This window comes from Leuresthes tenuis, unplaced genomic scaffold (assembly GCF_036924035.1).
Source record: "Leuresthes tenuis unplaced genomic scaffold, fLeuTen1.0.hap1 SCAF_19, whole genome shotgun sequence".
NCBI lineage: Eukaryota > Metazoa > Chordata > Actinopteri > Atheriniformes > Atherinopsidae > Leuresthes > Leuresthes tenuis.
Genome location: NW_027325373.1, coordinates 3,882,736 through 3,899,905, shown reverse-complemented (window position 1 = coordinate 3,899,905; position 17,170 = coordinate 3,882,736). Strand labels below are relative to the sequence as shown.

Below are 17,170 nucleotides of genomic sequence, written 5' to 3'. Positions count from 1 at the left end.
AGGCTGCAGCTGACATGCACATTAAAGGCTGACTAATGACACTCAATATTGATGAAGATCTGGTGTAATAGCATCTAAATTTACCAAATGCAGTAAAGGTCTGTCAGGTTTAGTGCATTTGTATTACTAACATGTACAAAAACTGATAATTTGTTTGTCAAACTTACCATAAACAGTTCAATAACCTTAACAGACTAAAGTCTAAGTCAACATGCCTCAATTCAAGCTCCCATAAACTGGGACTCCGTGTCAAACCATTTTAAACTGACTTACAGCAGCCTCTAGTGGTAAAGTTGAGTCATGACAAAGGTGCATGTTTCTGGTCAAGACCATTTAATAGAAGCATTAAAACAGTCACATAAAAATCATTTAAAAAGAAAAACCATTGCTGTACATTTCAAAGTCACGCTTACATGAAAATAATCCCATTAAAGAAGCAAAAAGGCGAGCCGCCAACTGGCCTTTTTGAAGTTGTGCCACAAGACCTGTAACAACCTCTGAAGCTGTATTAGGACATCAAGTTATATTGTGGGGGGGTTACAATTCAATCATTTAAATGGTGAACAAGGATACTCAAAGTTTCAGTTGGCCAACAAACGGTGCATGAGTCAGGATGTAGATGGGAAAGTTAAAACGTGCATTATAGTTGTCAACGATGGCCAACTGAATCTTTTGAGTGATCAAGTTTAAGTGAAACAACCAGAGATTAAACTTCACATTGGATAGACTTTTTGGCATACTTTTAAAAACATTAAGTTGGTTAGACATGCAAACCACTGACTTTAGTCCAGACCCACATCCCAGTCATGTTAAAAAATTAAGTTACTTTTGTACAAATCAGCACATGGTGCCGAAGATAGTCCTCACTGAGTGAGCTGCTTTGCTAAATCTTTAACCACTGAAGATTTGAGCTGAGGGATGGTGGCAATCCTCATCTGCTTTGAAGTGGAGTATTTCCCTTTGATGGCCTGCAAGAAAAAAGGTTTGTTTCATTAGCATCTCAGTTAGGAATCTGTATTATTAATAATGAACGTTGTGGGTAAATGGCAGCAGATCCCTTGGTTGGAGGGAAGGTGTCATTTCAGCTTACCGTGTGCTTGGTCAGACCATCGGTCACTTTAACGACATTCTTGGCAATATGTGCCATAACAGGAATCAAACTCTCTGCTGTGTAGTCCATGTAGTGCTGCAGCGTCACATCCTGAGAGGAATTCAGACCATAAAGACTTAAGCACATCAGCCATTAGGCAACCTTTGAATTTAGAATTAGAGGCCAATATAACTTTATAGAAAATTAATTTTGTGCAAGTCATTGTGAACCCCGTCATTAACTGACAACTATGATTAGTGCATAATGTCCTTGACCTTCAAGTCCAGGGTTGGGTTATAGAGTAGCTTTAAATATTTAGATGCATCCTCACCCATTCACCCGCATCCAGGATTTTGAGGGCAAGTGCCAAAGAAGCACTTGCCACCATAGAAGGTGGGAAATGAACCATCTCGTAGTCAACCATGGTGAGCTCAAGGAGGTATTTTGCCAGAGTGTGCTGCTCAGCAGTTACCTAGTGAAGGTAAAGTTATGTCGTTAGCGGAGTACTAGCAGGAGAAGCAGTTACTTTCAGCTGAAATAAAACCGCTACAAACCTCATAGATCTTTGAGGCCCGTCTGAGGAACTGCAAGGGAAGGGGGCGGCCGAGCTGAAACTTAAGCACCCGCAGAATGGTCATCTCCATGTCTCTGATTTGAGCTGTAGTGTAGGCCCTGTCTGTCACATAGGCAAAGTCTGAGATCTCTGGAGGATACATTTCCTCATATTTGGAGGCAAGGAACATGGCCGTCACTCCAACCAGCTGCAGCTGCTTCTTGGGGACTGGGTGATCCTGTCAGAGGTGAAAGTGATAGAAAATAAATAAGGGGGGGGGGGGTCTGCAGGTCAACACAAAGTTGTGCACCTCGGCTGCAATAACACTCACCTGAAGAAAGCGGTCAATTATTCCTACAGTCATGTACATCGTCTCCTGCAGAAGACGGAACTTGAGGTTCACTTGCACCAGCCAGTCAATGAGGATGGCCCTCATGTTACCAGTGACCTCCCGACTTTCCAGATAGTTGGGCTTGACGTCCTGCTCAACCTGAGGCGAGAGGTTATCAGTCAGATGTGTTGCCAGACAAAACCAGGAATTATAATTTTTTACCCCCAGTCCAGTCGCTCACCTCAAGCTGACGGAGATACTTGTAGATATCCTTCACATACTCACTGCAGAGCATGGGGTTGTCGTAGTCATCTGCATCCACATCCCTGACAGCCACGCTAAGGATGACATCTGAAAATGCTTGACAGAGGTTGGCGGGCTCACAGCCAGAGGTCTCCATTGGAGTGGGGGATACTGGTTCAGGTAGAGCCGGCAACTGTGGCAATGCAAACAGGTTTAAGTAACCAGATGCAACATTTCAGCTTCACTCAATGGCAATTTGTTTACAACTCACCTTCACCTCAGGAACGGGTTCAACTGAGACAACAACTTTAGAGTTTGGTTGCTCTGTCTTTTCAATTTTGGGGGCAACTTTAGTCTTCTTTGTAGCCTCCGTCTTGACATTCTGAATAAAAAAAAATATATATAAATGGAATATACATGCAAGTTCCACATTAAAGGAGGTTATTTACATGTAAAAAATTACAGTCTAGTTTAAGGCACAGATTAATGGCTGGGTTTAAAGACAGTTAAGACATATTTAGCCTTGGGCTCATAAAATGGCAGCTTATTTTACTATGCTGCACAAAACAGTCAATATAAAAATCTACTTTAAAAGCTAGCACATTTATCTTTATACTGCAAACGAACTGTAGGTGGACATTTCCTTTATCTTCAGACCTCTATTTTAAACTCTGCAAGCCATTTTGAACATGAAATGCACCGCAAATCACAATGCATGGTAGGCTTTTATTACAGGTCTTCCAGTTACAAATTTTAAAGCGTAAACTTGCCTTTTTCTGAGCCTCTTTGTTCACTGCGATGTTTCCGATTTCGCCAAGAGCAGCGCGAGGCTTCTGTGTGGGCCCGTTCGTGGAGCATGCCTTTCCACCGAGGTCAGCCCTGGCAGAGGCCAAGCGATTCTGCAAAAAGCAACAAAATTAAACATTTAAGTAACTGTGCATATTAATTTATGCCATAACGAGCTTTAATAGGAACTTCTATTATGGAAGGAACCAGCCACCCCACAGAGAGACACGAGGACATTTTACAATCTTTAAAAAAATAAGAATAATAAGTCAATAAGATGCATATTTTCTTGAAATAGCTTTCCAAAGCAAAACGCTAAATAAATTAAAGCTATAAATACATACTCTTGTCACTCGAAGGGCCATTTCAAAATATGCGAAGCTTCGACAACCACTCGAAAAGTTGTAATGGCGTTTGGTATGGTTTGATTGTAGAGGGCTCAGAGTTTTGGTTTAAATCCTCGCTCACTACAAGCTGATTCGCTGTGCCCCAAATCCTCCGAGCACCTGATTGGCCATACGCATCTGTAGTAGATGCGTTCCCTAGACAACCTTTGGTCACGTGATTTAGCTTCTTTAACATCCATTTCCTTTTCCTGTTACGTCAATGCTTGCGCTTTCGTTAAATCCCAGGAGGTATATGAATTTAAAATCTGCTAAAGAAAAAAATAATAACAATAATTTTAGACATTCAAAGATCCTGAATCAACCAATATTAAATTTTTGTTTATTTTTGCCGGAGCTTTGGGTAAATTAATTTTACTTTATAAAAGCTAGTTTTGTCTAGCGTTATCAAACATTGATTATATACGTACTTTCAAAGTTTTCTTTTATCCCCTCATAATGTATACCCATTTTTGTGACCTGGGCAGTACTGCTTGTCTGCTTGCTTGTAAATAAACAGCTCATTATTAAACTATATTAATAATAATAGTTATTACAATAATAGATGATGGATAGATTGTTCATTTAATGTTCTGTTTTAGATTTGTTTTTGAACTATTAATAAAGGAAGAAAGGAAAGTCTCATCCCTGCAAAAAGAAAATGTTTTCTTTGGCAAACTGTGTGCTTCATGTGACTTATGGTGATCTGCATCAAACCAAAGCTACAAAGTAGTTAAACAACGGAATATGTGCTAAAAGCAATCCTGAAGTAGCACCTAAATCAAAAATATGATCTGTGGTTTTATCATTTCTATTTTAAACCCTGCTCCAAAAAATGTTGGAATGCTTTGAAAAGTGTTCACAAAAACAAAATTGAAAGTCAACCCGTGAATTGAACTGAAACTAGCACGAAGACAAAATATGAAATGTTGACACTGAACATTTTAATATGTCAAATGTTGCAAAGCCAGTTGCTTTAAGTGAACACTATTCAAGGGTTCCCAAAGAGTCGAATGCACCGCTCACAACTCGACCTTCAGGGAACCTGAAAGTAACGTTCCCTGTAGATTAAGCAAGATGACAGAGACTGGAACTTTGAGGGAACATTTCATATACTCTCCCTCTAGGTTTTGTATCCTAAGGAACAATTAGGAAACATTCCACTTCACTTAAGGCTCCTATTTGCTGAGCGTATAACACCAAATAAAAGGAGGACATTACGACTACAGTTACTAGTCCTGTAACTTTAGGACAGTAAGTCGATGAAGAATCTCAGTCATCCAGGTCATGATAATCATAACAGCTTGAATAAGGGTAACTGGAGACTTCTTCTTGCATCTTGAAGATATTTCAGATCTCATCTGAAAGGCTTCTTCGGTTCTGAGCTCGATGGGGCAATAAATTACAGTAAAAACACATTTTACGACAGCAATTTGTATCCTTTAAGGCCACTGAACACTTGGCCATTGACACTATGCAATAACATTCCTAGATATTACTGCTTGATATGCTGACTAAGAATAAGAACAGAAAGAGTGAATTAAATGCCTTCAATGAAACCGGGAGCATGTAAAAGCAACATGTCTCTCTGACTAGAGATAAACAAGTCATCGTCAGATAACTGCACCATGGAAAAGAAGCTTCGCTGTTTTGCAATGCCTTGTAATCTTTAGTGGCTATGCTCCAGCACCCTGCCTTTCAATCACAGTTTCCGTGACGTCTCCCGGAAATGGAGTGGAGGCAAACGCAGCACGTAAAATAAAACAGATGCCACCACAGCGCGTGAGAGGACGTCGTCAACGAAATCGGACCACTAGTTCTTCAAAGCTGGAAGAGGTCTACGCTGTTTCGTGAGAAGAAGAGACCGATAAGAAAAGTACAACCAACGGCTAACCTAGACGGCCCTAGTTTGTGAGTTCCCAGATAAATGCGGTTATTTCGTCGTCAGTCGAAACAACTTGCCAGAAAAGCCAACGTTTCTCTGACATTTCAGGTAAGTTGACGCGACCTAGTTAAACCATTTCTAGCTAAGGTTAATGTACAGGAAAACCGTACCTCGAATGAATTAAGAGGAACGTCTCGTAAAGCAAACCGATTCGACGTTGTACAGGTTTGTTCACTTTACAAGCAGGAAATGTTGGATTAACTTAACACGTGTCGCTGAAAACTTTTAGTCTTTAATTAGGAGTTTTTCCGTGAAATCATCTATCATGTCGCACTAAAATAGCTTTAAGCTACCGAACATGATCTGTTACGTTCACGTGCTTGTAATTTAAACACAGACCTGTCCATTGACTCAGGGAGAAGACATTCTATATTTACACTAGCTAATGTTAATCTGCTAGCAGCTTCGTCATTAGCTGTAGCTTTGCCCAAGTTTACTGTAAGTTGTTGGCTAACTTTTTACTAATGTGGCGATTATTTGTGCCAACTTGGGTGGCTTTTACTTACCCAGTCATTTCCCGAAATTATACTTTTAGTTACCTTAATTTTACCAGTCATTGTAAAACAATAAATGCAGTTCTTCTGTGCTTTGGGTGAAAAACAAAGGACAAACAAAGCATACCCCAAAGCTAACAGTTCCCTGTTGTAGAAAACCTTTAGCATGCTAACATGATAGACATCACGAGCTCCAACGACTGCTATGGCTAACTATCGAAAGCTTGCGCATTTTGGACATAAATGGCAGGGGGTATCTTTTAGCTGTCTGTATTGGAAACATCATGGCAAACTTTTCTAAGACTGCTGACGCGTAGTAGCCCCAAAGCTAACCAGTTCAGTGTGATGTGGTTCTTTGCGTTAGCATCAATCATTAGCTTGCTAGCATGACTCAGTGGATTTGTAGATTTAACACGGCTGTGGCCCGGTAATGGTCAGGAAGCAATTGAGGATTGTAGACGAGGGAAGTGATATTGTTTGCTTGGCTGGCCTTACTAAGAATGTCGTAATAGCTCGATTTGTATTCGCCATTGAGTCTCTGTATGGTGTAAGCTAGTTCTGTGTTAGTGGGGGTAGAAACGAGTATGCTTGTGGGTCAGGGGAAGGGATACTGTCTTTTGTCTCGGAGCTATATACTTGTAATCTACTGGTGTTGGGATTAAGGATCTAGGACAACCAGTTTTATTCATACTTACACCAATGGGGAAAGAGAGTGGGGGGCCATTTGACAATTTCATATATGCTCCGGATTGCCAGTTTAGCAGGAACACAGCAGCGATTAATGAGGTCTGACACCAGTCCTGCAATAAGGCTTCATGATGATGATGAAAGGAACTGGTTTTGTTTACAACAACATGCAGAGCTGTGTGTATATTTGGAGTCTGTCCCTTGTCGCCCTGTTGTTTTGACCACCCCATTTCAATCAGTGTGGCCAGGCTTAAAAACAGAAAACACCTTGTGTTAAATTGAACTTTTGAAGGGATTTGTTAAATAAGTGTTTTAATAATCTGCATTAATTTTCTTCAGATGAACTGGCGTTTTAGTGTATTCCCCTGAGTTAGTCTAGAGTTGTTGGGTTTTTTTTTGCACTGCAGATCTACGGAACCGAACAAGTTAACCAACCAGACTCAACACACATTGATAAAGGTCACTTCAAACAAGTAAGTTTGTTTGTAAGCCACAAGGATCCACAGGGTCCTTCTGCTGCTGCCCTAATACAGCCCAGAATTTTGTGCGCTATACCTACTGCTGGCACGCAAACTACGGGCGCGCTGGGGTCAGTTATCGGTTCTCAAGGTGCCACAAAACCTCGGGCCACCGGTGAAACTGTTGACCGTTTAATGTGGGTGCATTGAACTTTTGGGCGTAGCTGACCAAAATGCTGGGTTTGTCTGTATGTGCAAAATATATGGAAACTATAAAGCTGGTTTAACAGAGATCAGACTGGCCATCCAAGCTAAATAATTCACACAAATACGCACACATCTTGCCACCCTGAAACGCTCTGGAGATGTTCTGGAGGAGTTTGCACTTTGTAAAATACCCAGAAGATCAGCACCAGGTGAAACAATGTGTGAATGTAGCAGCAAAACCTCTGAAACATTTACTGCAAGTGACAGAGCCGGGAGATGTTCCTGTTTCATTCTCTTTTCTGCGGACTGCTATGTTGCCTTTTAACGTGTTCCTCACTGTTGGGGAAATGTGCAGAGCTCGCGGTCTTGATATCAACACAACAAGTAGCCTAATCTGCTATTCCGAACAACACGCATTCAATTTCCTCTGCAAACTTCTTGCATCATGCACTGTTTTCTCTATGCTGTACACGCCTCCTTCCTCGAATTTCTAGTTGAACAACTAGTAAAACCTCCAGCTGTGAAATACACGTGTGAGCAACACGGTTGTCATCAAACAGTACGTTCTGTTGGGGGACGTATTTCTGACGTTGTTTAGAAGGCTAATGGTGTCTTTTGAGGAATTACTCATGAGGACACAGATTTTGGCATGATGTCAAACTGCAAGAGTCTGGAGGACGTCTGTAAATAGACTTATTCGAGGCTTTACTCTATTTAGGTAACTCGTGAGTGTGTGACTTTAAGATCACATTACACTCCTGTGACAGTGGAAAGCTGTCATACTCTGGTACATGTGAGTTGCACGGCGCCATGCGGGCACAAATGAGAACATTAGCTGCTGGTATGCTGACATTTTAGTGAGAGGTGGAAGAACAAGAACTTGGTGGTTTTTTTATTTTTTATTTTCCTACTAGTTCTAACTCTGAGTTTAAACAAGTCATGTTTCCATCCAAGAGTGATTCGAATAATTGGGAAATGCGCATTAAAAGAAATTCGAATCATGTGTGTTTCCATCAAAAACTACTAACTCGCGAGTTTTCCGCAGGTTGGCATGACAACCAGCCTGTAAACGTTTTACAGGCTTCCCGACCCGGAGTTCTTGATAAATGCCGGCATTTCTCTGCTGTTTACTGTCAAGGATAGCGGGTATTTGTTTCTCTTTAATTAAAGTTAAAAACGCCACAACTTCTTCCTCCGTCCACACAAACCTGCCGCTGTCCGCCATGTTTGTTGCCTTGTGGGTGACCCGCAAACACCAGAAGCAGTTGCTTTACGTCAGACTTGATGCGAACGCAGCTGTTTCCATCCCCTTCGAATCAACCAAAACCCGGCGCCAGTGAGCGTATTTTCATTTGTGTGAATCAGGGGATTTTAATTTGAATTATGGTGTTTCCATCATAATTTTCCGCTGCGATACTTCTCGATGTGCATCTAAACAGGCTGATGGAAACGCACCTAGGGTCAGTCTCCGTCTAAGAAACTCCTCGCAGCCTCTCGTAGAAATGCTAGTCATGATTTTGTGATCATTTGCTTCACCATTGGAAGCTTTGTTCTAATATATTCTTTATAGTCCTAATTTAGATTAATCATACCAGTAATTTTCTTTTTTTTTAAAACATACAGAGAACCAGACTTTCAGTGCTGATAAGAGATGAAATTTAATTTAGTTCTACCTTTACTTTCACCCTAATTAATCTGTCATGAAGAAAGAGTTTGTATTACCCAATGAATACCATCTTAAACCGTGGTCTGTTGCAAACTTACTCCCCCGACTGTGACAAGCTTGGGACTGACATTCAAGTCTTGTGCTGACAGTCTTTTTAGCTCATAAAAAATGTGAGATGAGGAATTAAGTTCCAAAATAGCTAATCGGGGGAGCGGTGGATGTTACTGAATGCTGACCAAACATTTTTAAGTAGCAGTTGAGGTGACACTGGAGCTTTTAACACCTCACGTTGGTGAGTTGAAGACTTACCAGATGTTGAGTAATGCAGAATCACAGGAAGACACAAGCTGGCTTTGTTTTTATCATCTGGTAATTACTGAACGTTTAGAGTTGCATCTGCCAGTGATTGCAGACTGTTTTTAGAAGCTTGCTCAAATGAGAAAATCATTACTTTCAGTAGCTCAGGCAATGGGCAGATAAAAGCATTTGATGGTGGCTGATTGTGATGAGCTGTCTCTGTGAATAGGCTTTTCTGGATTGGTGCGTTATGTAAAGTTGAATCACAGTTTGAGTTTACGTTTTACAAATACAAATGTGATAGTTTAACATCTTTAGGCCAGGGTCATTGACGGTATTCGCATTCTGGATCGGGTTTGAAAACAAGTCATTTTTGCACAGCGACCATGAGGACGGGGTACGGCTTTTTGCTGGGTGGCTTCATTCACCCGTTCTTGATTCTGGAGCATTTTCTGTCATTTTTGCAGGCCTTTTTTCCCCTTGTGTGTTGGTTGTGCTAACAGTGTGTGCTTTTGTTTGTCTCCAGGTTAACTCAGCAGGTGGCAGACATTGCTATGGCCCAGGAAACCAATCAGAGCCCAGTTCCGATGCTCTGTGCCACTGGCTGTGGTTTCTATGGCAACCCCAGGACTAATGGCATGTGCTCTGTTTGCCACAAGGAGCACCTATCCAGACAGAACAATGGGGGAGTCGGCTCTTTAAGTGCTGTGGGTAAGACCTGCTGTGTCTCAGCTTTTATTTGTTTCCTCTGTCTGCAGCAGCTCTAACTTTTGTCCACAGTATCTGACTTTAACCGGCTTCATTTTCTCCCTCAGGCACCAGCAGTAGCTCCACACCTGAGGCCTCCGCCATCCAGCGGTTAGAGGCCACCTTGAATAATGCTGCGGCTGCTGCAGCCGCTGCTGCGGAGGTGGCGGCGGAGGCTGCTGCTGCCGCCTCCTCTGATGCGGGGGTCCCAGATGCGCTCAGGTGAGGGAGATAACTGGGCTGTCACCGTGTGATATTTTACCCTTATGTCAAATTTTTTGACTGGCATATAAAGCTACATAACAATATTGATCGTCTTCGTGTGAACTGCCAAGTTTTAGAGATATCAGCTGCAGACATGTCTGTTATGTCTTTCTCCAGTGTGATGGAACTCAGTGGTACTTTATTACTTTAGAGAGCATCTTCTCACTTGTGGGAACATGTTGTGAATGAACCATATCTGTGATTTCAGTCAAGAAGTGGCTTAAAATTGCAACTTTTTTACAGTTCAAATGAATGAAATGTACTTCTTTAAAGCTACTTGCATTGCTTTGATTCAGCCCCCTACCCCTCCTGCTCTCTCACACATGCACACACACAATATATATCAGTCCTCCCCTACTTAATACAGACACACCTGGTCAAGATGAAGTTTCCAACTAGGTTTAGTGTCTTTTAGACCCATTTTCAGCTCCTCTTTGCAAAAAAGCAGCTAGTGAAGCCTGAGCTCATATAGCTTCATAGAGTTCTGTTCAGCAGGCGTCAGAATGAGCAAAGACCACACAACAGCTGACAGGCCTTCTGTTGGAACTTAAATAGCAATGAATGAAAGAAAGTACGATGCTGTTGTTCTTCACTGCTCCCTCCGCTCATTCTGTGGGAAACGCTGTAGTAAATAAGAAGTTCAACGCTGTAGCTACAGTTAACCTCCATCAGGGGGAAAAACCACTGGGATTGGAATACACAATATTGATATTGTTTGAGAAAAACATGCCCAGAAAGCTTAACAAGTCACTATGGGACATAGGATAAATGTGTTTAAGTAATTCAGAAGTGAATTATTCCTTTAAATCTTGTTGCTTATTCTTTTCTTTCCTTTTATTCCTCGCAGTGGGATTTCAACTGCCATCTCCGTCACGCAACAGCTGACAGAAATGAGCATTTCCTCAGAGGAGAAAGGAGCATCGGGGAGCAAAGTAGAAATCACAGAGCCAGGTGGGCAAAAATGGACTCATTTATTGATGTAGATTGAGTTACTAATTTATTGGGTGCAGCCGTGTAGTGTAACAAAATCCAACAGTTTCTTTGTCTCCATTCTTGACATATAAGAAACAAAGATGTTTTGGGACCTCGGTGCCATGGTTTTACTGATAATTAAGTGCATTAAGTTGGTTAAAAACTATTTTACATCTGATCATTTTCAATCAGTCCATTTAATTTTAGAAAAGGAAGGCACATGTACAGTTTTCCTTGTGTCTTCCCAGTGGTGAGTCAGCCCACTTTCTCAGTCTCCAGTCCCTCCACTGCTGGCAGTGAAGAGGTCAAAGACCCAGAGCCCCCAAAACCCAAGAAGAACCGTTGCTTTATGTGTCGCAAAAAGGTTGGCCTTACAGGTAAGAGCTCCAGAAGTTCCACTAAAACTAATATTCAGTGCAACACATTTGTTTTTCTGTTCATCTGAACTGTGTGACTGATGCAGACATAACAGCTAACTGCTAGCTGACAGACAGCTAACTGCTAGCTAACAGACAGCTAACTGCTAGCTAACAGACAGCTAACTGTTAGCTAACAGACAGCTAACTGTTAGCTAACAGACAGCTAACTGTTAGCTAACAGACAGCTAACTGTTAGCTAACAGACAGCTAACTGTTAGCTGACAGACAGCTAACTGTTAGCTGACAGACAGCTAACTGTTAGCTGACAGACAGCTCCAGAAGTTCCATCCATCCATCCATCATCTGCCGCTTATCCGGGGGTCGGGTCGCGGGGGCAGCAGCTTGAGCAGAGAAACCCAGACGTCTCTGTCCCCGGCCACTTCCTCCAGCTCTTCCGGGGGGACCCCGAGGCGTTCCCAGGCCAGCCGAGAGACATAGTCTCTCCAGCGTGTCCTGGGTCTTCCCCGGGGTCTCCTCCCAGTGGGACGTGCCCGGAACACCTCCCCAGGGAGGCGCCCAGGGGGCATCCTAACCAGATGCCCGAGCCACCTCATCTGACTCCTCTCAATGCGGAGGAGCAGCGGTTCTACTCCGAGCCCCTCCCGGATGACTGAGCTTCTCACCCTATCTCTAAGGGAGAGCCCAGACACCCTGCGGAGGAAACCCATTTCGGCCGCTTGTATTCGCGATCTTGTTCTTTCGGTCACTACCCACAACTCGTGACCATAGGTGAGGATGGGAACGTAGATTGACCAGTAAGTAGAGAGCTTCGCCTTCTGGCTCAGCTCCCTCTTCACAACGACGGGTCGGTGCAGAGCCCGCAACACTGCAGACGCCGCACCGATCCGCCCGTCAATCTCCCGCTCCATTCGTCCCTCACTCGTGAACAAGACCCCGAGATACTTGAACTCCTCCACTTGGGGAAGGATCTCATTCCCGACCCGGAGAGAGCATTCCACCCTTTTCCGGCTGAGAACCATAGTCTCGGATTTGGAGGTGCTGATTCTCATCCCAGCCGCTTCACACTCGGCTGCGAATCGCTCCAGTGAGAGCTGAAGGTCACGGCCTGACGACGCTAACAGAACCACATCATCTGCAAAAAGCAGAGACCCGATTCTGAGGTCGCCAAATCGGACACCCTCAACGCCCTGGCTGCGCCTAGAAATTCTGTCCATAAAAGTTAGGAACAGAATCGGTGACAAAGGGCAGCCCTGACGGAGTCCAACTCTCACCGGAAACGTATCCGACTTACTGCCGGCAATGCGGACCAAACTCTGGCACCGGTCATACAGAGACCGAACGGACCCTATCAAGGGGTCCGGCACTCCATATTCCCGGAGCACCCCCCACAGGACTCCACGAGGGACACGGTCGAACGCTTTCTCCAAGTCCACAAAACACATGTAGACTGGTTGGGCGAACTCCCATGCACCCTCCAGGATCCTGCCGAGGGTATAGAGCTGGTCCACTGTTCCACGGCCAGGACGAAAGCCACACTGCATCTCCTGAATCCGAGGCTCGATTATCCGACGGATCCTCCTCTCCAATACCCCCGAATAGACCTTACCAGGGAGGCTGAGGAGTGTGATACCCCTATAGTTGGAACACACCCTCCGGTCCCCCTTTTTAAAGAGGGGGACCACCACCCCAATCTGCCAGTCCAGAGGCACTGTCCCCGATGTCCACGCGATGCTGCAGAGGCGTGTCAGCCAAGACAGCCCTACAACATCCAGAGCCTTGAGAAACTCAGGACGGACCTCATCCACCCCCGGGGCCTTGCCACCGAGGAGCTTTTTGACCACCTCGGCAACCTCAGCCCCAGAAATGGGAGGCCCCGTCTCCGAGCTCTCCGACTCTGCCTCTTCCGAGCACGTGTTGGTAGGATTGAGGAGTTCCTCGAAGTACTCCCCCCACCGACTCACAACATCCCTAGTTGAGGTCAGCAAAGCCCCGTCCCCACTGTAAACAGTGTTGACTGTGAGCCGCTTCCCCCCCCTGAGACGCCGGATGGTGGACCAGAATCTCTTCGAGGCCGTCCGGAAATCGTTCTCCATGGTCTCACCGAACTCCTCCCAGGCCCGAGTTTTTGCCTCAGCAACCGCCGAAGCCGCAGCCCGTCTGGCCTGTCGGTACCTATCAGCTGCTTCCAGGGTCCCACTGGCCAAAAAGGCCCGATAGGACTCCTTCTTCAGCTTGACGGCTTCCCTCACCACTGGTGTCCACCAGCAGGTTCGAGGGTTGCCGCCACGACAGGCACCGACCACCTTACGGCCACAACTCCGATCAGCTGCCTCGGCAATGGAGTCACGGAACATGGCCCATTCGGACTCAATGTCCCCCACCTCCCCCGGGATATGGTTGAAGCTCTGCCGGAGGTGGGAGTTAAAGCTCCTTCTGACGGGGGATTCTGACAAACGCTCCCAGCAGACCCTCACAATACGTTTGGGCCTGCCAGGTCTGATCGGCATCCTCCCCCACCAGCGGAGCCAACTCACCACCAGGTGGTGATCAGTTGACAGCTCCGCCCCTCTCTTCACCCGAGTGTCCAGGACATACGGCCGCAAGTCCGATGATACAACCACAAAGTCGATCATCGAACTGCGGCCAAGGGTGTCCTGGTGCCAAGTGCACATATGGACACCCTTATGTCTGAACATGGTGTTCGTTATGGACAGTCCATGACCAGCACAGAAGTCCAACAACATAACACCACTCTGGTTCAGATCGGGGGGGCCGTTCCTCCCAATCACACCCCTCCAGGTCTCACTGTCATTGCCCACGTGAGCATTGAAGTCCCCCAGCAGAACGAGGGAGTCTCCGGTAGGAGCATTCTCCAGTGCCTCCCCCAGAGACTCCAAAAAGGGTGGGTACTCTGAACTGCTGTTTGGCGCATAGGCACAAACAACAGTCAGGACTCGTCCCCCCACCCGAAGGCGGAGGGAGGCTACCCTCTCGTTCACTGGGGTAAACCCCAATGTACTGGCACACAGCCGGGGGGCAATAAGTATGCCCACACCTGCTCTGCGCCTCTCACCACGGGCAACTCCAGAGTGGAAGAGAGTCCAACCCCTCTCAAGAGGACTGGTTCCAGAGCCCAAGCCGTGCGTCGAGGTGAGTCCGACTATATCTAGCCGGAACCGCTCAGCCTCGCGCACCAGCTCCGGCTCCTTCCCCAACAGAGAGGTGACATTCCACGTCCCAAGAGCTAGCTTCAGTAGCCGAGGATCAGACCGCCAAGGCCTCTGCCTTCGGCCGCTACCCAGCTCACATCGCACCCGACCCCCTTGGCCCCTCCCACGGGTGGTGAGCCCGTCGGAAGGGGGACCCACGTCATCATTTCGGGCTATGCCCGACCGAGCCCCATGGGCACAGACCCGGCCACCAGGCGCCCGCTGCCGGGCCCCACCCCCGGGCCTGGCTCCGGGGGGAGGCCCCGGTGTCCCATATCCGGGCAAGGGATCACGAGGTCCAAATTTTTTGTTCATCATAAGGGGTCTTTTGAGCTGTTCTTTGTCTGGTCCCTCATCTAGGATCTGTTTGCCTTGGGTGACCCTACCAGGGGCTTAAAGCCCCGGGCAACATAGCTCCCAGACTCATTGGGGCACGCAAACTCCCCCACCACGATAAGGTGACAGCTCAGGAGGGAGCTCCAGAAGTTCCACTAAAACTAATATTTAGTGCAACACATTTGTTTTTCTGTTCATCTGAACTGTGTGACTGATGCAGACATAACAGCTAACTGCTAGCTAACAGACAGCTAACTGTCAGCTAACAGTTAGCTGTCAGTTAGCGGTCTTCTCTGCACACTGATTTTAGTAGATTTCTCCTCTCAGAATGCTGCTGCCAGTCATGCTGCACCTCCATCTGTTCATGTGCCGCTGCATAGTTAAAACGCCACGCTGCTGCTGTCTCTTTTTACAAGTGTTTTGGGCTCAGAGCGGTACATGTAACAAGTCGGTCACGTGAACTGTTTGTCATTTCTTTCTGGAAGAGGAGCTCATTTTTATGAAAAGTTTCAGCTGAAACCAGCCTACAGAGCACAGCGGTTAGACCTCTCTGTGAAAACGATGAAGTATCGAGCTGGCTGCCATATTCATAGCTTAAATAGAACTATTTGTTGCAGTACGGCAGATTGAATACCAACACAAAAAGATGAGCTTTCATTTTTGACACGTCTATCCTCTGCTTTGGCATTTCAGGTTTCGACTGTCGCTGTGGGAATCTTTTCTGTGGAATTCACCGTTACTCTGATAAGCACAACTGTCCGTACGACTACAAATCTGAAGCCGCCGCCAAGATTCGCAAAGAAAACCCCATGGTAGTTGCTGACAAGATCCAGAGAATATGAGGACTCTTTTTGACTTTGAATGTTGAGTGATCATCTTTCCCAACGGACCTGAGCCTAACCTTTCATATGAAGGTTGTTTTTTGTTTTTTCTTCTCTCCTCCTCTGTTACACCTTCAGGATTTACCCCCCCCAGTGCATACGTGTTCATGTTTTTGCGCTTGTTTGTGTCTGAGGTTTAACGCTTTTTGTTTTTGAACAGAGAAATACTGTAAATGCGGATGTTGGGATGGCCATTTGTCATGTGATGTGACCACAGAGATCACTGAAGAACATGTTATTACCCTTTAAAAAACAAAACAAAAGAAGCTTTTTATGGCTGCCCGGTCTGTTTTCTGCAATCATCCTGAAAATAGCTTAAAAATCTCCAAGGTTTGGACGCTTTGGGCCTGTTCGGACTGTCGGACTGTTCTGCTGTCGGCTCACGTTTCCTCCTCAGCTGTGCTTGCTCTCTGCTGGCTTGAGTAGCAAAGTGAATTTTTATTTGGTCTCTTCTTCATGAGATCAGAGTGGAACCCTCCTGCCATGTTAGAGTTTGTGACTCTGAAATGCTTCTCTGTGCCGCCCTGTCAGAGTTTTGCTCACGCTACACCCATAAAAAACAAAAAAAGATGTCTTTTGGGAGACTTTGAGAAAGAGACTTTGTCGACGGCCTTTCCTCGCTGGCTCGTACCCCCCCCCCTCCTGTGAGTGTGCTGCTTTCGAACCACATGCTAGTTAGTTTGCGTTTTCTCTGCCTCTGATCTCGGGTTGATGTTGTGACCCTCTCTGTGTCCCTGATTTGAATGGCATACATGTGTTTGGTTTTTTTAACCGTCCACTAATTCACATTAAGATGCAGTCCTGTGGCTGTTGACTGGATTCTGTTCCTCATTGTTACCCTTACTTTGCTTTTCAGAACAGTTTGCGGTTTTAATGTTGTTTAACATGTAGCTTTTGGAAGGGTTTAGCTCCACTAAAATGTTAATTTTTCACTTCCCTGCTGAATGTTTCTTCTGATTAATGTGAGTTTAAATCACAGTGTTGGGGATGATGGCCTGTTGCATGGATGAGTATTTTTTTGAGGATAAATGGTCGTGTGCTGCGGTGACTTGGTAAGATCTGAGTTTGAGATGATATTTTTCTTTCTTTTTTTTTTTGCTTTGGCTGTTTTTTTTCTTTCTTTCTTTTAAACCCTTTTAGTTAAACAAGTTTGTACAAACCTTTGTATTTATATAGTGCTGTGTGTGTGCGTGTGTGTGTAATCTTCCAATAATAAACTGTATGATGTAAATAAATTATGT

General features: G+C 45.1%; 2 protein-coding genes across 4 annotated transcripts; one reads left to right on the top strand and one right to left on the bottom strand.

The window, feature by feature from the left end:
* Nucleotides 1–747: 747 nt before the first annotated feature.
* On the bottom strand, nt 748–3,431 carry ccnb1 (cyclin B1). Its single transcript, XM_072372251.1, has 9 exons — nt 3,348–3,431; nt 2,988–3,116; nt 2,489–2,599; nt 2,216–2,410; nt 1,975–2,133; nt 1,645–1,881; nt 1,422–1,562; nt 1,091–1,201; nt 748–968 (listed from the first exon to the last, which is right to left on the bottom strand). The coding sequence occupies exons 1-9, from the start codon at nt 3,366–3,368 to the stop codon at nt 864–866; spliced, it is 1,209 nt and encodes a 402-aa protein (XP_072228352.1). The 5' UTR covers nt 3,369–3,431; the 3' UTR covers nt 748–863.
* Nucleotides 3,432–5,126: 1,695 nt separating this feature from the next.
* On the top strand, nt 5,127–16,195 carry zfand5b (zinc finger, AN1-type domain 5b). Of its 3 annotated transcripts, none has more exons than XM_072371984.1 (6): nt 5,127–5,379; nt 9,667–9,851; nt 9,956–10,109; nt 10,999–11,102; nt 11,396–11,500; nt 15,742–16,195. In XM_072371984.1, the coding sequence occupies exons 2-6, from the start codon at nt 9,695–9,697 to the stop codon at nt 15,888–15,890; spliced, it is 669 nt and encodes a 222-aa protein (XP_072228085.1). In that variant the 5' UTR covers nt 5,127–5,379; nt 9,667–9,694; the 3' UTR covers nt 15,891–16,195. The 3 variants fall into 3 exon arrangements, with proteins under 3 accessions (XP_072228085.1, XP_072228086.1, XP_072228084.1); XM_072371983.1 differs by having other exon boundaries at nt 5,128–5,379; nt 11,372–11,500; XM_072371985.1 differs by lacking the exon at nt 11,396–11,500.
* The last annotated feature ends 975 nt before the right edge of the window (nt 16,196–17,170 follow it).